This window comes from Dermacentor variabilis, chromosome 5, assembly GCF_050947875.1.
Source record: "Dermacentor variabilis isolate Ectoservices chromosome 5, ASM5094787v1, whole genome shotgun sequence".
Taxonomy (NCBI): Eukaryota; Metazoa; Arthropoda; class Arachnida; order Ixodida; family Ixodidae; genus Dermacentor; species Dermacentor variabilis.
The window spans coordinates 161167528-161190514 of NC_134572.1; the positions used below are offsets into that span (position 1 = coordinate 161167528).

The 22987-nt window shown below is 49.5% G+C and overlaps 1 protein-coding gene across 1 annotated transcript in view; it reads left to right on the forward strand.

The window, feature by feature from the left end:
• The window catches only part of LOC142583287 (angiotensin-converting enzyme-like), a 117001-nt gene that overhangs the window by 41308 nt on the left and 52706 nt on the right, over nucleotides 1-22987 (forward strand). Inside the window, exon 8 of the mRNA XM_075693696.1 lies at nucleotides 9158-9282. Coding sequence (XP_075549811.1) covers nucleotides 9158-9282 — 125 coding nt within the window. The remainder of the gene's footprint in view (nucleotides 1-9157; nucleotides 9283-22987) is intronic.

Consider the following 22987-nt stretch of genomic DNA (forward strand, 5'->3'; position numbering starts at 1 on the left):
TTGTCGCGCAATATTGCCCTATTGAGCACCTTGATCCGGATGCGCGAGAATTGCGCTCGCATGCCCATCCTCAATTTCGAATTTTCGTCGCATGTGCTGCCACACGGTATCGCCATACCGCATATGAGACCTTTGGAACAATTTGAGCTTTCTTCGTTGACCTCTGAATCATTACTCAGTACCAAAAAACCTTTGTCACCCACTCCTCGGTACTCGACGCCTGCAGATCATATTTGTAAGATGATAGCACCTGACCTTCCTTCTGAGCAAACAACAGCTCTTTGTCACCTCCTGTCCTCTTATTGGAATATATTTCATTTGGACGGCTGTCGACTAGGCCAGACATCAGTTGTCACGCATCGTCAACACCGGTGACGCCAGCCCCATTCATACGCGGCGATATCGTGGCTCCGTAACAGAAAGGGTCATCATACAAAAAGAAGTAGGCAGGATGATGGACAAGCACATCATTGAACCTTCCAGTAGCCAGTGGGCATCAGCGGTTGTCTTAGTAACGAAAAAAGACAACTCGTCGCGCTTCTGCGTTGACTACCGTCACCTCAACAGAATAACAAAGAAGGATGTTTATCACCTGCCTCCCATTGATGACGCTCTTGAGTGCCTTCACGAATCCCAATACTTTCCATAAATTGACGTCCGCTCCAGCTATTGTCAGATTAGCGTCGATAAAATGGAGCGCGAGAAAACCGCCTTCGTCACACAGGACAGTCTGGAGCAACTTAAAGTCATGCCCTTTGGATTATGAAATGCGCCAGCTACATGCGAGCGCATGATGAACTCTCTCTTGTGAGGCCATCTCGTAAACGCCGCCGGAATCCAACCTTCTGCAAAGAAAGTTCACGCCGTGCGAAATTTTCCTGTACCTTGTTCAACAAACGATATCCGTAGTTTTCTGGGCTTATGCTCGTATTTCCGGCGATTTGTTAAATACTTTGCCGACATCGCTCATCCTCTCACTGACCTTCTTTAAAAAGACGTCTCTTTATCTTGGGGACCACTACAGGAGAAAGCTTTCTCTATCCTGATTGATCCGACTACAATTTCCGCGACTCTGCCACACTTCGGGCCTTCTTTACGAACTGACGCGAGGGGTCATGGCATCGGCACTGTCCTCGCTCAACGTCAACAGGACCAAGAACGTGTGATCGCTTACAGCAGCCGCCTTCTTTCCACGTCCGAGTGAAGTTACACCCTGACTGAAAGGGAATTTCTCGCGCTCGTATGGGCGGCCATGAAATTTCGATCGTACCTTTTCGGTCGGAGCTTCTGCGTCGTAACCGATCATCACGCCCTCTACTGGCTCTCCTCTTTGAAGGACTCAAGTGGACGACTTGCACGTTGGTCATTGCGTCTACAAGGATATACATGTTCTATTATGTATAAGTCAGGGCGCCTGCATAAATACACTGACTGCCTGTCCCGTAATCCCGTGGATTAAGGGGGTGATACCGATGCAGACTTGGACATCAATATTATATCCCTCTCCAGCTTCCTCCATATTGGCGACGAGCAACGCCAAGATCCTGTTCCTCGAACGCTTATCGAACGCCTAAGCTCCTCGTCCAACGACCCGCCCTCCGGATGTTCACCTTGCGCGATGGAACTTTATAGCGCCGTAGCGCTCGTCCTGGTGGCCCGGAGCCCGTCCTAGTCGTTCCGAAGCACCCTGGCCGTGCTCCAGCAACTTTACGACGCTCCTACTGCTGGACATCTGGGCATCACTCGTACTTACGACCGCCTGCTGCGCCACTTCTTCTGGCGCGGTATTTATCGCTCCGTGCGCCGGTATGTGGCTTCTTGCGACCAGTGTCAGCGCCGGAAGACGCCTGCTATGCCTCTTGTCGGTTTGCTTCAACCAATTGATATCCCTACAGAGCCCTTCTTCTGTGTAGGCCTCGACCTCCTTGGCCCCTTCATAATTTCAATTAAAGGAAACAAATCGATTACTGTAGCAACAGATTATGCCACGAGATATGCTATCGCACGAGTGATGCCAACTAGCTGCGCTACAGATGTCGCCGACTTCTTACTATACGATGTCATCCTGCACCACGCCGCCACTCGTCAGTTACTCATCGATCGCGGCCACTACTTTCTATCGAAGGTCGTCGATGATCTGCTTCGCTCCTGTTCTACAGAACACCAGCTTGCTACCGCATACTACCCTCAAACGAACGGCCTCATCGAGCGACTTAACTGCACATTAACTGAAATGCTGGCTATGTAAGTTTCCGACGATCACCATGACTGGGGCGTCGCTTTACCATACATCACTTTCGCATACAACTCGTCCCGTCACGACACTGTCGCATCTTCCCCATTTTATCTTTGTACGGCCGCTACCCCACCTTGCGCTTTGACACGCCGCTACCTTCCGCAGTACAATCCCCCAGCATTGGTTACGCTCGCGATGCTGTTGCCTTAGCCGCCCAGGCCCGAGAGGTCGCCCATCATCGCCTCACAGTCTCGCAAGCTTCTCAAAAGCGACACTACGACCTTCGGCAGCGAGACCACAATTTTTCACTTGGTTGCCTTCTTCTTCACTGGACGCCTTCACGTCGCGTCGGCTTGTTAGAAAAACTTTCCTCTTATTCTGGTCCGTACAAGATCTTATGTTAATTGTCAGATGTGACAGACGAGATTGCTCCCGTCGGCCAGCCTCCCAACATCACGAGCGTGTTGTTCACGTCGCCAGGCTCAAGCCCTATGTCCCCCCATTAAGGGAGGCTCTTCAACTTGCATCGGGACGGAGCTAACCCCGCCGGGAGGGTGATGTTACAGTGAAGAGAAAGAAGAAGGTGACATGAACTAGAGGAAGACGAAGACTGGCCGTTGCCTGAACGCCATATACACCAGTTGTAAATATACATTATTTTACACTCGTGTGCCTGCTTTCTTCCTGCAACAATACCAATAGCGGTGCCACAGCCACCGTAGTCCTCCATAATGAAAGCAACAAAATCCCAATAAAGAAAGGCGGCAGGGAGGGAGATACGATCTCTCCAATGCCATTCACAGCATGTTTACAGGAGGTATTATTCAGATACCTGGATTGTGAAGACTTGGGGATGAGAGTTAATGGAGAATACCTTAGTGACTTGCGATTCGCTAATGATATTGCCTTGCTTAGTAACTCAGGGAACAAATTGCAATGCATGCTCACTGACCTGGAGAGGCAAAACAGAAGGGTGGGTCTAAAAATTAATCTGCAGGAAACTAAAGTATTGTTTGAGTCTCGGAAGAGAACAACAGTTTACGATAGGTAGCAAGGTACTGGAAGTGGTAAGGGAATACATCTACTTAGGGCAGGTAGTGACCGAGGATCCGGATCATGAGATTGAAATAATCAGAAATATAAGAATGGGCTGTGGTGCGCTTGGCAGGCATTCTCAGATAATGAACAGCAGGTTGGCAATTATCCCTCAAGAGAAAAGTGTATAACAGCTGTGTCTTACCAGTACTCATCTACCGGGCAACAACCTGGAGGCTTACGAAAAGGGTTCTACTTAAATTGAGGACGACGCCACGAGCAATGGAAAGAGGAAGGATGGGTGCAACGTTAAGGGATAAGAAAAGAGCAGATTGAGTGAGGGAACAAACGCGAATCAATGACATCTTAGTTGAAATCAAGAAAAAGAAATGGGGGAGGGGCATGGGCAGGACGTGTAATGAGGAGGGCAGATAACCGATGGTCATTGAGGGTTACGGACTGGATTCCAAGAGAAGGGAAGCGTAGCAGGGGACGGCGGAAAGTTAGGTGGGTGGATGAGATTAGGAAGTTTGCAGGGACAACATGGCCACAATTTGCACAAGACTGCGGCAGTTGGAGAAGTATGGGAGAGGCTTTTGCCCTGTAGTTGGCGTAACCAGGCTGCTGCTGCTGCTGATGATGATGATGATGTTGATGATGATGATTATGTAGTGCCGGCTGTGATGTAGCTGACGACTTTGAACGGGCTGCCATCTAGGTAAGGTTGGAATTTCGCTGTAGCCAATAGATGGAGACGCATTCGTTTTCGGTCATAGAAAAGCATTCCGATTTTGAGAGCGACTGGCTAGCGTAAACTATCACCCGTTGAAGTCCATCTTTCCTCTGGACTAGGACGGCACCGATTCATAGGCTACAGGCGTCAGTGTGAATTTCTGTATCGGCGTCCCCGTCGAAGTGCTCAAGTACCGGTGGTGACGGCATGTGTCGTTTGAGTTCTTGAAATGGGTTGGCCTGCGCCGTTTCCCACTTGAACTCGACAACACATTTAGTAATATGTGTTAACGGCTCAGCGATGTGTGAAAAGTCCTTGACAAAGCGCCTTTAGTAGGCACACATGCCAAGGAATCTACGCAGTGCCTTCATGTCGATGGGCTGCTGGAACTTTCCGATAGCAGCTGTCTTCTGCGGGTCGGGGCGGACTCCAGATTTTCTCATATAGTGGTCCAGGAACAGAAGGTCATCGTAAGCGAAGCGGAAGTTTTCGGCTTCAGAGTGAGCCCTTATGACTAGTACTGTCGAAAATAGCCTAAGGTGATCGTGGAAATATCTGTCGAAGACGATGACGTCATCCGAGTAAACGAGACACGTCTGCCACTTCATCCCTGCTAAAACAGCGTCCATGACGCGCTGGAACGTTGCAGGCGCCGAACACAGTCCGAATGGCATTACCTCGAACTCGTACAGGCCGTCTGGCGCGATGAAGGCAGTCTTTTCGCGATCTCTCTCGTCCACTTCTATTTGCCAGTAGCCAGACTTGAGGTCCATCGACTAGAAGTATTTAGCGTTACAGAGCCGATCGAATGCGTCGTCTATCCGTAGGAGGGAGTATATGTCCTTCTTAGTGATCTTGTTCAGTCGACGATAATCGACGCAGAAAAGTAGAGTTCCGTCCTTTCATTTCATCACGACAACAGATGATGCTCACGGGCTTTTCGACGGCTGGACGATGTCATCACGCAGCATTTAGTGAACGTGTTTTCTTATAGGTTCACAATCTCGCGTGAAAACTCGGTAAGGGCTCTCGCGGAGTAGTCGAGCACAGTCTTCGATTATTATGCGATGCTTCTCGACTGGTGTTGGTCAAACCCTGGATGACGTCGAAAAGCAGTCTGTGTATCGTCGGAAAAGACTTCTGAACTGTTGCTGCTTACTTATGGGGAGACTTCGATTTATGTCGAAGTCTGGTTCTGGAACCATGGTCACTGGGGTAGATGCGGCCGAATCCGACCGGACAACCACATTGCTGGTTTCCACAATTTCCTCGATGTACGCGATCGTCGTGCGCTTGTTGATATGATAAAACTCCTGGGTGAAGTTTGTCAGCAACACGTTCGTTTTTCCTCCGTGCAGTCGAGCGATCCTTCTGGCGACGCAAATTTCACGGTCGAGCAGCAGACGTCGGTCACCCTCGATGACGCCTTCTAGGTCTGCAGGTGTTTCGGTGCCGACGGAAACAACAATGCTGGAGCAAGGCGGGATGCTTACCTCTTCTTCGGGGGTATCACTTAATCGTGCGACAGCGTTATTAATATACTTCGACTTCAGGTCAATGATTGCGCCGTGTTCGTTCAGGAAGTCCATGCCGAGAATGACGTCTCTTGAACACTCTGGGAGAATAACGAAGCTGGTAGGGTAAGTCCGTTCGTAAACGGTAATTCTTGCCGTGCAGTTTGCAGTTGGCGTTATGAGGTGTCCTCCAGCAGCCCGCATTTGAGAGCCTTCCCATGCAGCCTTATCTTTCCTCCACTGGACGGCGACGGGTCCACTCATGATGGAGTAATCGGCTTCTGTGTCCACTAAGGCGGTGACTGCGTGGTCGTCGAGAAGCCCATCGAGGTCGGGGGTTCTTTGTCTTGCGTTGCAGTTAGGTCTAGGCGTCAGATCACGGCTGCGTCGCGTTGACTTCTGGCTGGTTCATACGTGGCGTCGTCAGGTCGCCTTTCATCGGCTTATTCTTTGCTTCCAGGCTTCATCGGGATGGCGGCGTCTCGTTGATATGTCGTCGAGACAATGTTTTCGGCGTTTTCGTCGGCGGCGAAGGATCCTCGTCAGTTCTACGGACAACAACCGCCCCTAAATCGGTTGCTGGTTTTTGTTTTCTGAATATGCGCACGCAGACCGGGCCTGGGCTTGGCCAGTGCATGGTCGGAGTCGCGGCGACAGGTAGTGCCTCGTGAGTGCGAACGGGACCATCGTCCAGAATTCCACTGAGTGGTGTTGAGGTAGTCGGCGATGTCAGTTGGGCGCTCCCCAAGGTGTGTACGCGGTGCGTTGATGGCGGATCCTCTCAGCCCCAAGTCGCGGTATGAGCATCGGCGGTACACATGACCGGTTCCTCCGCAGTGATAACAGAAAGGGCGGTGGTCGAGGGCTCACCGAAGGTCCATCTTCCTCGCGTGGCTGCGCTGGGCGATGATTTGGCGTGGTGGTGGTGGCGGCAGACGACGGAATTGTGGCGTTATAGGGCCGTAGCGCGGTCGCGGAGGAGACCTTGACGGCGGGCGAGGGCGGCGTAGGTCATCGCTTCCAGCTGGGGCTGCGGTGATTGTGGTTGCACGTCAGCAACACCAGGTGACCGCTGAAGCTCTGCTTTGACGATGTCGGCGATTGAGGCCACTTGAGGCTGCAACCTTGGAAAGAGCTTCTGCAGTTCCTCGCGAACGATCGCTCTGATGGTCTCTCGTGGATCCCCGCTACCGAGTGCTTCTACGTCGGTATAGCTTGCTGTCAGCGGTAGGTGGTTATATTGCTTTGTCCGCATATCGAGCGTCTTCTCTATAGTTGTGGCCACGGAAATAAATTCGGCAACGGTCTTATGCGGGTTGCACATTGATCAGGCCAAAAGCTCATGCTCCAAACCGCGCATCAGGAAGCGAACTTCTTTCTTCCGACATGATTCGGTAGGCGTGTAGGAAGAGGTGAGTCATCTCCTCCGTAAAGATTGCGATGTTCTCGTTAGGCAGTTGCACGCGGGTTTCCAGTAGATCTTGAGCTCGCTCTTTGCGCAGGACTTTCGAGATTGTCTGCAGGAAGTCATTGCGGAACAGGTCCCATGTAGTCAGGGCTGTTTCTTGGTTCTCAAAGCACGTCCTGGCGACGTCTTCTAAGGCGAAGTACACATGCCGGAGCTTTGTCGGCGGAGTTTCAGTTGTTGACTGCAATGGCCCTTTTATATGTTTGCAGCCAGTTATCCGGGTCTTCAAATGATGATCCACGGAAAGTCGGTGGCTCCCTTGGCTGTTGCAGCACAATGGGGGTTGCTGGGGCTGTCATTGTGGTGGACTCGGCGACGATGTTCCTTGTCGTCTCAGGCAAAAGTCCGTGCTCCGGGGGCAGTCCTTGCAGCCTGCGGCTACCTCGCTGGTTCCTGGCGACGTTAGTGTTGTCTTCCGCGTTCGGGCTTGGGTCCCGTCTTTGTGGGGGCGTCCGGTACATCAACGCAAAGCACCTCTACTAGATGTCACGCAGTAGTGACGGTAAGGAACACAGTAGCAATACCGTGAATGACGAAATTTACTTTTATTGCCCGAACCTGTGCCCGCAAAAACCGGCTGCACTTAAAGCACAACGATAGCGGCGAACACGGCGGCGATCGTTGAAATCTGATCTGCTGGTCAAACGCGTCGGTTTTTATACACGAGACATGGAACGTTCCACAGTAATCGCTGATGCCCGCGTGTCTTCCAGTAAGTTTAACATCATTCGCGTCGCGCATACATGCGTTCAGATTAAGAAAGGTTCGGTGACAACAGACAGCGGATAGAACCATCGATAACATTCCAGAAACTTCAGATATATGCAAGCGCACACCGCGCTAAGCGACAGCATTTGTAAGATGGTGAAAAGCCCTCACCCAGAAAAGGTAAACAAGTACACGTGTCTATATCACAACGAAAGTGGCTGAAGTAATTAGGTCGTAGGTCTGCTCAGATATGTTCTTCTAAGGCCAATAAATTTACTCCTCTATAATTTGCTTTTCTGCTCCTATTTAAACAATTGTGATTGAGTGCGGAGCACAGCCACATTTAGTAGTCTTCAGCATATCTACATTTTTCAGAAGACGTTCCTTCGTCATGTTCGCAATGTCCCCTGTCACTCACCGAGCGCGGATCTCTTTCTGCAAAGTAGCGTGCTGAAGATCTATAACTAGCACAAATACCACTTGAGTATCCGGTTTAAACTTGAAACATGGTGAAACGTAAATCACATACGTTAGCTTGTTGATTTGAGTGCCCGAGAAGCAATCTACAAGACAAGCTATGCGGAGAATAGGGTAGTGCCGACCCTTCGAATCAATTCAGGTAGAGAACACCTAGAATTCGCTCTTCCTTCCCTCTTAGGTGTGAATTTATATAATAGTTTGGACCTCTTCAATACGTCAAACAGTGCTTTGCGTCCTATGTATATTACCATGTAGGTTCTATTTTCCTTTTTGCGACCCGCTGTGGTTGCTCAGTGGCTATGGTGTTGGGCTGCTGAGCACGAGGTCGCGGGATCGAATCATGGCCACGGCGGCCGCATTGCGATGTGGGCTAAAACACCCGTGTACTTACATTTAGGTGCATGTTAAAGAACCCCAGGTGGTCGAAATTTCCGGAGTCCTCCACTACAGCGTGCCTCATAATCAGAAAGCGATTTTGGCACGTAAAACCCCATAATTTAAATAACTCTTTTCCTTCTTGTATATATCGTCTATACTATATATTGTCTAAATACTATATCTTCTTTTTACTTGTTCATTATTGTGTAGCTGGTATTACACTGCAATTACCTTTGTATTAAAAGCCCTGCTGCGAAGCCACTGCCATGCGAAAGGAGGTTGCTGCTTTGTCAAGCTGTATTTGACAGCTTTTTCGGCGCCACCGCTCTCTGTACCTTGTATCGTTAGAAGGCGGAAATAAAGAACTTCAACTCTGACTACACATTGGCTCGTCGTCTGCTTAGGTGATATTCAAATGCCCTAATAACAAAACTAGACACTCATTACCCCTGTAGATTGGCGAAGATTGCTTTAACACTGCTTATATACAACCAACTTAGCCAAAGCGAAATTTTGCGGAAGTTGACCTTCGCGCAGCCAGTTTTTGTAGGTAAGCTTTTGTCAGTAAGGGCCGGTTTCTTGAATTTGACGCCGACTGCCAACAGGATCAAGCAATGTACACAAGTGAAGATGGATGATCTCCTCACTGTGCACCATGAAATGGGCCACGTTGAGTACTTCCTCAAGTATGCCAAGCAGCCGGTCTTCTTTAGAGATGGTGCAAATCCTGGTGAGCACACATTTGGGAATTATTTTACCATCCCAACAACAATTCGATACGTTAATGAGGCCCAGTCGTCACTACTTTAAGTATGTCAGGTCTTACAATATCTTTTTGCAGTACATTGTTTTGCACAGCATCTCAATATAACTTCATATGAGAATAAGTAGCGTTACACTAAAGAAGAGTACTAAATCTATTTACATTGATGAAATTATTTCAAGCCTTTATATTCACTTGGTGGAAAATGAGGCTCGCATGTAGCAATAAAAATGAAACCGTGTGCGCTTTTTGTCTAATTTTCTACATGAACCGCAGCATTACCACTTTAATTTCACGTCGTGAAAGACTTCAAACAACTTTCGCTTGTCTTAGCCATTTTAGAGCAGAAAAAGTTATCAAAACCGCTTCGTCCAGTTAGTTGTTTTAGGTGACGAAGACGCAGTAAATAAGCGGTTTACGTAGGGATGGTTAACTGTTTATGAATAATGTTTATCAATGTAGAGCACAGATTAACATACACTTTCAAAATCCATGGTGTTACGCTGAGTTTTAGACGCAAAAACTTCGACGTGCATGTCACGAGGTCACGAGTTCATATAACCATGAACTATTATAATCCATATAGATAATTACTAATTTGCTATTGTAATCGGGGCTTTTCCTTTCGAACGCAATTGCGACTTTGTTTTTCTCCAGTTTAATTTCACCTATTTTCATATCATTGATGCTTGAAAATACTTATCATTGTTTACAATAATATACCAGTCAACATTGTGTCCCCTATGAATTTCTTCGCTTAATTTTATGTTAGCAATATGCCTTTGGTTTAAACAGCAATTACTTCAATATTCTATTTATGACGTTTGTTTACAACTAATTAAGTAAAACAAGCGATATTGTGAATATGTAGCTTGTAATGACGTTTCTTTAAAGGTGAGAAGCAGCAGATAAACAGCAGCCTAGCAGCAGCGAACAGCCCGAGCTCTCTTGCAAATCACAGCACGGCTGCTCGTCATCATCTCTGAGCTGCTATCGGAAACACGAGGCGCGCCTGCTTAATTACATTGGTCCTGGGTGTGAAACGGAGCCATCTTGGCGATTCAGGGAGCAGAGAAGATGAGGGGGTCGAAATAAGGCTTTAGCCGGCTAACATGCACTGTCTCGCGACCTCGACAACAAAGGTCCGGCGATGGTGTGACGGGCTCAACGCTATAGTTCAAGGGGGAGGAGGCGTCGATGATCCGATACGGACCGTGGTACCGCGCAGGTAGTTTAGAAGACAGGCCAGGCATGTGAGACGGTATTGATAGCCAAACAAGGGAACCAGCAGGGAAGGTTGGCGTGGCCTGATGACTGTCGCGTTTTGTCCTCTAACGCCCCTGATCCTCGCTTGTCAAAGAACGAGCCAACCGGTGGCAACCTTCAGCATATCGGGCGACTTCTGAAATAGTTGTGCACCCGGAAGCGTCAGGTCAGTAGGACGGGGTAGTATCCAGAGGACACGAAGGCTCACGCCCATGTATACAAGAGAAAAAAATGTGAAAAACCGGTGGTCGCTTGTGCCGCTGTGTTACAAGCGAAGTAACGAACGGGAGTACGGTGTCCCAATGGGTGTGGTCGGACGAGACTTACAGCCTCAACATGTCGCCCAGTGTCCGGTTGAAGCGCTCCGTGAGAACGTTCGTTTTGGGGTGATACGCGGTCGACGTCCGGTGAATGATTTTGCACTCGCAAAGGAGGGATCGTATTGCTTTAGACAAGAAGACACGACCCCTATCGTTTAGTAGTTATCGAGGAGCACCGTGGCGAAGGAGAGAAGTTGCGAAGAATGAACATCGCAACGACGCGCGCGGTCGCGGCAGGAAGAACCGCGGTCTCAGCGTAGCGCGTCAGGTGATTGACGCCAACGATAATCCAGCGGTTTCCACATCCGCTGTATGGGAGCGGGCCATAGAGGTCGATGCCTACGTTGTCGAATGGTCGACCAGGCCACGGTAGCGGCTGTACTGGGCCAGTGGAGTGCAGTGGGGGAGTTTTGTTTTGTTGGCAGGCGGTGCATAATCGAACGCGCTACGGCACAGACCGATACATTCCACGCCAGTAATATCGTTGACGCAGCCTTGTGAATGTTCTTAGGACGTCGGCGTGGGCGCTTTGAGGGCCAGCACGGAAGTACGCGCACATATCGGAACACATGTGACGAGGTATGGCCAGAAGCCATTTCCTACCGTCAGGCATACAGTTGCGGTGGTAGAGGGTGTTGTCTCGCACGGCAAAGTGGGCTGCTTGACGGCGTTGTGTCCGCGTTGAAGCAGCGACCGATGGAGCGGAAGGTAGTCGACCAGCAGGGCAAGCGACGGGTACTTGCGTTGCTCGGAGTGCATGTCAATAGCGGTGAGTAGTGACGGGTCTGAGGCCGGAGAAGGAACGGAAAGAAATTCACGTGAGATCTCATCGGCTATTGCGAGAGCGCGTCAGCATTTGAATGCTTTCAACCAAAGCGGTATACGACACTAATGTCATGTTCTTGCAGGCGAAGCGCCCAACGGCCGAGGCGGCCCGACGGGTCTTTCAAGTAGGAGAACCAACAAAGGACGTGATGGTCAGTGATGCTGCTGAAAAGACGGCCGTAGAAATGAGGACGAAACTTGCCCAATGGCCAAAAGATGGCAAAGCATTCCTTCTCTGTAACGGAGTAATTCATCTCAGCATTTTGAAGAAGAGTACTGCTGGCATAAGCCATGACGTATTCTTCATGCGTGGCTTTCTGTTGGGCTAAGACCGCACCAAGGCCGACACCACTGGCGTCAGTGTGAACCTCTGTCGGTGCAGTTGGATCGCGATGGAGAAGCATCGGCGAAGTCAGCAACTCGCGCAACTTGTCGAAGGCTTCATCGCATGCTGATGACCCCGCGGAAATGCCTTTGCTTGTGGTAAGCAGCTTTGTTAAGGGTGCGATAATAAAGGCGAAGTTCCGCAAGAAGCGTGGAAAATAAGAGCACTGGCCTAGGAAACTTTGCAGGGCCTCGATCGATGTGGGCTTCGGAAACTCGGCGACAGCGCGAAGCTTTTCGGGGTCAGGAAGGATGCTGTCTTTGGAGACAACGTGACCCAAAACAGTTAACTTTCGGGCAGCGAAAAGGAACTTCTTGAGGTTGAGCTTTAGGCCAGCTGAAGTGAGACAGGTCAGGATACCATGCAGATGGGCGAGATGTGTCGGAAAATCCTGTGAGAAAACAACTATGTCATCCAGGTAACACAAACAAATTCTCCACTTGTGTCCGCGAAGGATGGTATCAATCATGCGCTCAAAGGTAGCGGGAGCATTGCAGAGTCCCAAAGTCATGATGTTACACTGGTACAGGCCATCGGAAGTGATGAAAGCTCTGTTCGAGCAGTCAGCCTCAGCAATGGGAACCTGCCAATAGGCAGAGCGGAGATCTAAAGACGAGAAGTATTCGGCACCTAGCAGACAGTCAAGAGCATCGTCGATCCGAGGCAATGGGTAGACGTCACTTCTTGTTCTCCTGTTTAGGCGGCGATAATCAGTACAAAACCGAATAATGCCATCTTTTCTACGTACTAGAACGACAGGTGACTGCCAAGGGCTTTGAGAAGGCTGAATGACGCCGCGCTGCAGCATGTAGTCCATTTGTTCCGTGACTACTCAGTGCTCTTCTGCGGAAACGTGATGCGCACGCTGTCGCAAGGGTGCATGGGCGCCGATGTCTATAGTATGAGAAACACTTGTCGTGCGACCCAAGGGTGGTTCGTTGCAGTCGAGCAAAGAAACGAACTCGTTGAGAAGACTAAAAGTTCTGGGAAAGGTTTGCGGCGATGGAGTTGTCAAAAACTGCTGAAGGTGGTGTTGATGAGACGGAAGTTATGGCGTCCAGATGCAAATAGGCGTTGTCATCATGAACGTCAAGGTCTTCAATACGCGTGACAGCTTCCACAGATGCTAAGGTATCACTGCGCAGTATGGTCAATGAATACCGATGCCGGTGCGGATTACAGATGGGTATCAAAGTGGATTCAGACTTAACAGTGAGGACGGCGAACGGGAGAAATAAGTCCTTACGGTGAGCAAGCATGTCAGATTGCGTAAACGCCACAGTTGAGTCTGGCACTGCATTACACGACAAGGTCACAAGCACCGACGTCTCCGGAGATAGATCAGTACCATCATCTACGAAGACTTTAAGAAGACTGAAATCGACCGATGGCGTGTCACGAAGCGGCGAAAGGACCACTTGCGCACGAGAGCAACCGATGATGGCACTATGACGTTACAGGAAGTCCCACCCGAATATGAGATCATGAGAACAGGAAGGCAGCACAAAAATCTCGATGACGCACAAACTGTCTTGGATGACTACGCGGGCAGTGCATAAAGCTGTAGGAAGAACGGTTTGCGCACCAGCAGTACAGAGTGCCATGCCAGATGGAGAGTCCGTGACTCTTTTCAGCTTGCGACAAATATTTTCATGGATGACGGAAACGGCGGCCCCGGTATTCATAAGCGCTTGGGCGGATGCTCCCTCGAAGTTGTTCTCTTCTGTGGTAAAAATTGAGGACTTAGAAAGTTCGATGAGCTTGCAGTTCTTGCCTCCGGAACTGTGCCAGTCAGTTTCCCTCGGCAGCAGGTGTAGTAATGGTTGGTGTCGGGCACGAAATAGATGATAGCTGGCCCATGCCGTCGTCCAACTTATCCACGCTGATGACGTTGTTGAAGGGAGAGACTTGTTCTCATCGAGAACGAGGAATATGAGATTTACTTAGAGTATCTACATGAGAACGTTACAGTTCATCAGTCTAGCGTGACTGAAAGAGGAATGCAAACTGAGGAGCCACCAACGGCTCCTTAAATACACTCTGTCCTCCCTAGATCCCTAGGCGAGGAAAAACTGCCGTTTAATCTTCGACCAATGGTAGCATCCAAAGTCATCGTCGTCGACCCGCCTTTGAGGGGGAGGGTTTACACACTCACAGGCGCGCAGGTATCACTGAACACACCGAAGTGAGAGGATTTCTTCCAGACAGGGGTCTTGCCCCGAGCACGCGCCTATTTATACCAGAACTGACGCCGTAGTCAGCAGACGCCGCGTCTGTCCATTGACCAACGACTTCTGGCGCCCGTGAGACCGCAGCTGCAAAACATCTCTTTCCAGGAATTGCCCCGCTCCAAACAACCCGTGACGACGACGGCGAATCCACTAACAACGCTTGGTCCGCCGACCACGTTAGTCAGCGGCGCCGCGCGGGTGTTGACGCGGCACATCGTCGTCCATAAAAAGGGAGTCGCCGCAGCAGGTGGGGAAGGGCTCCAAGGTCGCTTCTGAGAAGCTCGCCATCCCCGAAGCTGCAGCTGGTTGGGAAAATTTTTGTAGGTCGGTACGCTTGCAGGCCGTTCGTAACAGCTCCTCCATGGCCCGGAAAATCTCAACTGGCAAGTGCTGATAACCGCTGGGCAGGAAGAGAATGGCTGGTAGCAAGGGAGGGAGGCCTTGGCTTGCAGCAACCAGCTGTGAATTGAAGACACTGCCCCAAAACATCCAACAAGGACAGGCAACTGCAGAGCGAACCCCACCACAAGGCCCTGTGCTGAGGTGACGTATCTTAGATCTCACTTTAGACCCGCTAAGCTACACAGAAAACATAAGTGCAGAAACAACAAACGCTGCATTTCGCTACGCCAACTTTTGAAGCAGTTTCGTGCTGACAAATTGAGCAATCATGGACGGAGTCCTACTAAATGAGAGGGGATTTTCTTGCCTTAACGAAATTAACAATACCAACCCCAATATTTAGGCGGGATCCCGAAACGCAGAATTCGAATTAGCCTGCGCAAACTATCCACATTGCTGTGCAACTTTCCCTTCTTATATATAACGAAGAAGTTGTACTCTTGGAGAGTGAGGCTCCATCTGAGCAAGCGGCCACTTTTGTGTGACATTTTATTGAGCCACGTCAAAGGACAGCGGTCGGTATCGAAGATGAACCTCGTTCCGTACAAGTAATACGACAACTTCTGGGCTGCCCCAACCAAACAAGCACATTCCTTCTCTGTGCCGCGTTAGGCTTCCTCTCTTACAGTTAGTTTACGGCTGGCACAGATGATAGGGTGTTCCTCATTATCGTCGCCGACCTGACTAAGTACCCCGCCCATACCCCTGTCGCTTGCGCCGCACTCATCGATGAATTGGTTTGTGTAGTCTGGCGCGCGAAGCACAGGACGAGAAACCAATAACGTTTTCAAACCTTGGAATGCGTTGTCTTTGTCCTTATCACAGTGCACGTTACTAGGTGCTCCCTTTCAGAGGGCGTCCGTTAAAGGGTTTACTATGTGCAATGAGCAAAACATAAACAAGGTGAATGCAGGAGCCAACGTTTCGACAAGTGGACGTGTCTTCTTCAAGGCGGCGTATGCTTTCCTCGCCACAGTATATATACGTGGGGTTCTTCTAAAGGGAAGAGGGTGTGAGGCGGAAGGATGCGAAAACGAGGGAAAATGCGTTAGCGTGTCGAATTGATAGTAAAGGAACCCTGTGTACAAGGTCAAAGCCAGGGCACCCCCCCCCCCACCCACCCCGGTCTGTCAACGCACGCGCGTTAGCCAGCGTGTCAATGGCGTCTGACACGCCGGCTGACAAAAAAAAGGAAAGGAAAGGAACGGGAAAAAAAAGAAGGGAGGATACGCCAAGAAGTCAAACTAAGGGTTGTTGCCTATACCTGGAGGTTTAGCATAGCGAATAGATTCTAAAGCTGCCTTTGAAACGTTTTTGCCTATTGGTTGCAATGTCTTGCGCTTATGGATAAGGTATCATTCTCCGTATTTTCTTTCTCGTTCAGAACGGAAATTTTACTGTAAGATGTAGAGTTTAAGTTCATCAAAGTTATGACCTGGTTGGTGGAAATGCTCGGCGACGGCTTTGAGAAGCTTTTTAGCTGTGTCCGCGCGGTGTCCGTTTAATCTGACGTTCATTTATTGTCCTGTTTCACCGATATATTGTTAATTACAGAAGGAACATTCAAGCATATCGACACGTGTACTTATCTTTATCGGACGACCACGTTTCGCCGTCTAACAAATGTTATCGCACAGCGCGGGACGCGCCTGCATGTGTCCGAAGTTTCTGGAAAGTTATCGATGCTTCTATCCGCTTTCTGTTGTCGCCGAACCTTATGTTAGCTGAGTTGATCGCCTGACGCGAATGCTATAGAACTTTATGGAAGGCACGCGGGTCCCAACGATTAGTCCGGAACATTCGACGATTGATGTATAAAAGCCGACGCGCTTGACCCGTTGATGAGATTTTCGACGATCGCCCACCGCGTACGCCGCTATCGTTGTGCTGTAAATGTAGCCTGTCTTGTAGGCACAGGTTCGCCCAATAAAAGTTAGTTTTGTCGTTCACAGTATTGCTACTGTGTTCTTCAACGTCACCGCCACGTGACAATATAAATCACATCCGAACTTGTACAAGTGAAGCTAGATTTGACTTTATGTGTATAACTATTTACGGTGCTTTTAACTTTAATGTCACTTTGAGGGTGCCTGCAGGTTTTGCACCTGGGGCGACAACATGCTTTTATTACGGGGGGATGCTGTTGGCTGACTTTTGCGTGCACTAACATATCTTTAAAGTTCTTGTTTCGGCGATAGGTAGCCCTGGGTACATCCGGGAATGCTTTTCGCAGACGCTCCTTACTTGATAATATTGGGTGGTATTTTCTTAGGATGTTATTTATGTTTGGGAGTGCATTAGAATATTTTGTTATAAAGGCCGGCGGTCTGTCAGATTCTAATGTGGGCTTCGCCAATTCCGACTGTCTCTCCAACCTTACCACGGTATTATAAGCTCTATCGAGAGCAACTTGGGGATAGTTCCTTTCTGTTAGCGTTGATTTAAGGTCATTTAGGTGGCGGATATAATCGTGGTCTTCGCTACAGATTCTTCTTATACGTTTCGCTTGTCTGACAAAAATTCCTTGCTTGCAATGTCGCGGGTGATGACTGTTGTAGTCTAAATATTGCTGGTTGTCAGTAGGCTTCCGGTAAAGTGTCGTTATCATTTTTCCGTTTTCTATGTAGACCATCGTGTCCATGAAATTGATCTGACTAGGAGAGTGGTGAGCAGTAAATTTAATACTCGGGTGATAGCGATTGAAATGTCTAATTAAGTCTGTTAAGGCGCTTGTGCCGTGTTCCCATATTATAAATATGTCGTCAATGTAACGAAGATACGTGCGGGGTTTTAAAGGGTAGGATTACGACAGGTCTGCTTCAAGCTGTCCCATGAAAATGTTTGCATACGTGGGAGCGAATGGTGTACCCATGCTTGTGCCGAAAATTGGCAGGTAGTGCAAAGGATCGAATTCGAAATAGTTGAGCGTGAGAACTAACCTAAGGAGCGATAAGTAAACTTCGAGAGCGTGCGGTTGGGGATTGATTGCGAGGGATCTAGAAACGGCTTCAATTCCTTCCCTCATGGGAATGCTGGTGTAAAGGGCAGAAACATCCAAAGTGACTAGATTAGCGCGGTCGGAAAGGATTTGGTTGGCGTTCATGCCGTCGATAATTCGAAGGAAGTGCGGCGAAAGATGGGAGGGTGGTAGCTATGTTTGACAGGTGGTGATTTAAGAATTTAGATAGTGACTCAGTAGGTGCGTTGTTATTAGACACAATAGGCCGACCTGGGATTTCTGCTGTAAATATTTCTTCGACCGGAACTTTATATATTTTAGGAAGAAGATAAAAGCGGCCTGTTGTTTTGTTCTTGGGCACCATGAAGCGATATTCAGATTGCGTGATTAGTTCCCTGGACAGGAGCTCCGCTATTGTGCTTATCACAATATTGCTGTAATCTGAAGTTGGGCTAGAGTTGAGTTTTCTGTAATGGGTGTGGTTGCTCAGTTGTTTTGAGGCCTCATTCATGTACTTTTCTATAGGCCAGGTTACGATACTGCTGCCTTTGTCTGCTGGTTTTATTACAATATCATTCCTTTTCGCAAGTTCTTTAAGGATTTCATGTTGAGCGGGGTTCAAATTTTTGCCTTTCCGGCAATGCTGCGTTGGCTCTAGAATTTCCTTTGATATCAGTTTTAAGTATAAATCGAGGTCTGGGCACTGTTAGGTTGCCGGTGTCCACGTGATAGGTTGTCTAAGAGAGTTTCTATCTTCTTTTCCTACATCTGGTCTACCGAAAAAGAACTTGATGCGCATGCGTCGTGAAAACTCTGTTATAGCTTTGTGGAGTTCCTATTCGTTTACGGCGTTGTTCGTCGGACAAAACGTTAGACCACATTTCAGGGGATCAACTTCTTCGGGGCTTAGACTCTGGGATATGTCTACTACATTGCTGTAGTGCTCTGAATGCTCGCCTGTAGGACTGCCGGTGAAGCTACAATGGGTTACATTAGTTTCTTTGGGTGGATCTGCAGTTCTAATATCATTGCGCTGGTATTTATCTAGTAGGTTTTCCTCCTTAGTTGGACCAATCGCTCCTTAGGTTAGTTCTCACGCTCAGCTCTTTCGAATTTGATTCTATACACTACCTGCAAATTTTCGGCACTAGCATGGGTACGCCATTCGCTCCCACATATGCGAACATTTTCATGGGACAGCTTGAAGCAGACGTACTGAAATCCTACCCTTTAAAACCCCACACCTATCTTCGTTACATTGACGATATATTTGTAATATGGGAACACGGCACAAGCGCCTTAACCGACTTAATTAGCAATTTCAATCGCTTTCACCCGTGTATTAAATTTACTGCTCACCACTCTCCTAGTCAGATCAAGTTCCTGGACACGTTGGTCTACATAGAAAACGGAAAACTGATAACAACACCTTACCGGAAGCCTACAGATAGCCAGCAATATTTAGACTACAACAGTCATCACCCGTGACATTGCAAGCAAGGAATTTTTGTCGGACAAGCGAAACGTATAAGAAGAATATGCAGCGAAGACCACGATTATATCCGCCACCTAAATGACCTTAAATCAAGGGTAACAGAAAGGAACTATCCCCAAGTTGCTCTCGATAGAGCTTATAATACTGTCACGTGGTGGTGACGTTAAGAACACAGTAACAATACTGTGAAAGGCAAAGCTAGATTTTTATTGGGCGAACCTGTGCCCACAAAACAAGCTACACTTATAGCACAACGAAAGCGGCGAACACAGTCGGCGATCGTCGAAAATCTGATCTGCGGGTCAAGCGCGTCGGCTTTTATAGAGCAGTCGTCGAATGTTCCAGGCTAATCGTTCGGACCCGCGTGCCTTCCACAAAGTTCTACACCATTCGCGTCAGGTGATGAAATCAGATAACAAGTCTCGGCGACAACAGAAAGCGGATAGAAGCATCGATAACTTTCCAGAACCTTCGGATACATGCAGGCGCGTCCCATGCTGTGCGATTACATTTGTTAGGCGGCGAAACGTGGTTGCCCGATAAAGTAAGTACACGTGTCAATACCCCCCTCTTAAAAAACATGGTCCCGATGCTACAAATATAAGAGAGCGAAACACAAAAGGACACTTATTAAACATAAGTAACAACAAAAAGAAACAAAGTCCGAAGGTCAGTTACGCGAAGCCCGAAAGTTCATTAACGCTGGTAGTAGGGCTTTAGTCGCACAACGTGGACTATTTCAGGTCGTGAGCGGCGCCGCTGTGATAGCGAAATACCGTCTGGCACGAACTCATAGTCTAGTGCGCCAATACGTCGGATGATCTTGTACGGTCCGAAATAGCGACGCAAAAGCTTCTCGCTCAGTCCTCGTCGGCGTATAGGGGTCCAAACCCAAACACGGTCACCGGGCTTGTACTCCACGAAGCGTCGTCGGAGGTTGTAGTGTCGGCTGTCGGTCCTCTGCTGGTTCTTGATCCGCAGGCGGGCGAGCTGTCGGGCTTCTTCGGCGCGCTGGAGGTAGGTACGGACGTCAGGGTTCTCCTCGTCAGTGACGTGCGGCAGCATGGCGTCGAGCGTCGTCGTAGGATTCCTGCCGTAGACCAGCTTGAACGGCGTGATCTGTGTTGTTTCTTGTACCACCGTGTTATAAGCGAATGTTACGTACGGCAGGACGGCATCCCAGGTCTTGTGTTCGACGTCGACGTACATCGCTAGCATGTCGGCGAGGGTGTTATTCAGCCGCTCCGTAAGACCATTCGTCTGCGGGTGGTAGGCCGTTGTCCTCCTGTGCCTTGTCTGACTGTATTTCAGAATGGCTTGGGTGAGCTCCGCTGTAAAGGCCGTTCCTCGGTCGGTGATGAGGACTTCTGGGGCGCCATGTCGCAGCAGGATATTTTCGACAAAGAATTTCGCCACTTCGGCTGCGCTACCTTTCGGCAGTGCTTTTGTTTCAGCGAAGCGGGTGAGGTAGTCCGTCGCCACGACGATCCACTTATTTCCGGTTATTGACGTCGGAAAGGGTCCCAGCAAGTCCATCCCGATCTGCTGGAATGGTCGGCAAGGAGGGTCGATTGGCTGTAGTAATCCGGCTGGCCTTGTCGGCGGTGTCTTGCGTCGCTGACAGTCTCGGCATGTTCTGACATAACGGGCGACGTCGGCGGTCAGGCGCGGCCAATAATACTTTTCTTGTATCCTCGATAGTGTCCGGGAAAATCCGAGGTGTCCCGCGGTCGGATCCTCATGTAGGGCGTGCAATACTTCCGGACGAAGTCCTGACAGGACAACAAGAAGGTGATTGGCGCGGACTGGTGAGAAGTTCTTCTTCACGAGTAGACTGTCTTGAAGCGTGAAGGAAGATAATCCGCGCTTAAATGCCCTGGGGACAACGTCGGTGTGCCCTTCCAAATAATCGACGAGGCCTTTAAGCTCCGGGTCCGCTCGTTGTTGTTCGGCGAAGTCTTCCGCGCTTATTATTCCAAGGAAGGCGTCGTCATCCTCGTCATCTTGCGGCGGCGGCTCAATGGGGGCGCGTGATAGGCAATCGGCGTCTGAGTGTTTTCGTCCGGACTTGTATGTTACAGTGATGTCGTATTCTTGTAGTCTGAGGCTCCACCGTGCCAGCCGTCCTGAGGGATCCTTTAAATTCGCTAGCCAACACAAGGCGTGATGGTCGCTGACGACTTTGAACGGCCTGCCATACAGGTAAGGGCGAAATTTCGCTGTAGCCCAAACGATGGCGAGGCATTCCTTTTCGGTTGTAGAATAATTGCCTTCCGCTTTTGACAACGACCGGCTAGCGTAAGCTAGCACGTGTTCATGTCCATCTTTTCTCTGGACTAGGACGGCACCGAGGCCTAGGCTACTGGCGTCAGTGTGGATTTCGGTATCGGCGTGCTCGTCGAAGTGCGCAAGTACGGACGGCAACTGCATGAATCGTTTGAGTTCTTGAAATGCGTCGGCCTGCGGCGTTTCCAACTTGAACTCGACGTCACATTTAGTTAGCTGCGACAGCGGCTCAGCTATGCGTGAAAAGTTCTTGACAAATCGCCTGTAGTAGGCACACATGCCAAGAAATCTACGCACTGCCTTCTTGTCGATGTGCTGTGGGAACTTTGCTATGGCAGCTGTCTTCTGCGGGTCGGGGCGGACTCCAGATTTGCTGATGACGTGGCCTAAAAATAGAAGCTCCTCGTAAGCGAAGCGGCACTTTTCCGGCTTCAGAGTAAGTCCTGATGACTTGATGGCCTCTAGTACTGTTGCAAGCCGCCTAAGGTGAACGTCGAAATTTCCGGCGAAGACGACGACGTCCTCCAAGTATACGAGACAGGTCTGCCACTTCAATCCTGCTAAAACCGTGTCCATCACACGCTGGAACGTTGCAGGCGCCGAGCACAGTCCGAATGGCATAACCTTGAACTCGTAGAGGCCGTCTGGGGTGATGAAGGCGGTCTTTTCGCGATCTCTTTCGTCGACTTCTATTTGCCAATAGCCAGACTTGAGGTCCATGGACGAGAAGTATTTAGCGTTGCAGAGCCGATCCAATGCGTCGTCTATCCGTGGGAGGGGGTATACGTCCTTCTTCGTGATCTTGTTCAGACGACGATAATCGACGCAGAAACGTAGGGTTCCGTCCTTTTTCTTCACCAAGACTACAGGGGATGCCCACGGGCTTTTCGACGGCTGGATGATGTCGTCGCGCAGCATTTCGTCGACTTGTTCTCTTATAGCTTCACGTTCTCGCGCCGAAACTCGGTAAGGGCTCTGACGGAGTGGTCGAGAGCATTCCTCGGTGATTACGCTATGCTTGGCGACTGGTGTTTGTCGAATCCTCGACGACGTCGAAAAGCAGCCTTTGTATCGTAGGAGCAGACTTCAGAGCTGCTGTTGCTTAATCATAGGGAGATTTGGATTAATGTCGTAGTCTGGTTCGGGAACAATGGTCGTCGGGGTAGATGCGGCGGAATCCGAGAGGACAAACGCATTACTTGTTTCCAGAATTTCCTCGATGTACGCGATCGTCGTGCCCTTGTTGATGTGCTTGAACTCCTGGCTGAAGTTTGTCAGCAACACTTCAGTTTTCCCTCCATGCAGTCGAGCGATCCCCCTTGCGACGCAAGTTTCACGGTCTAGCAGTAGACGTTGGTCGCCTTCGATGACGCCTTCTACGTCAGCGGGTGTTTCGGTGCTGACCGAAATAACAATGCTGCAGCGAGGCGGGATGCTCACTTGATCTTTGAGCACACTCAAGGCGTGGTGACTACGAGGGCTCTCCGGCGGCATTGATTTATC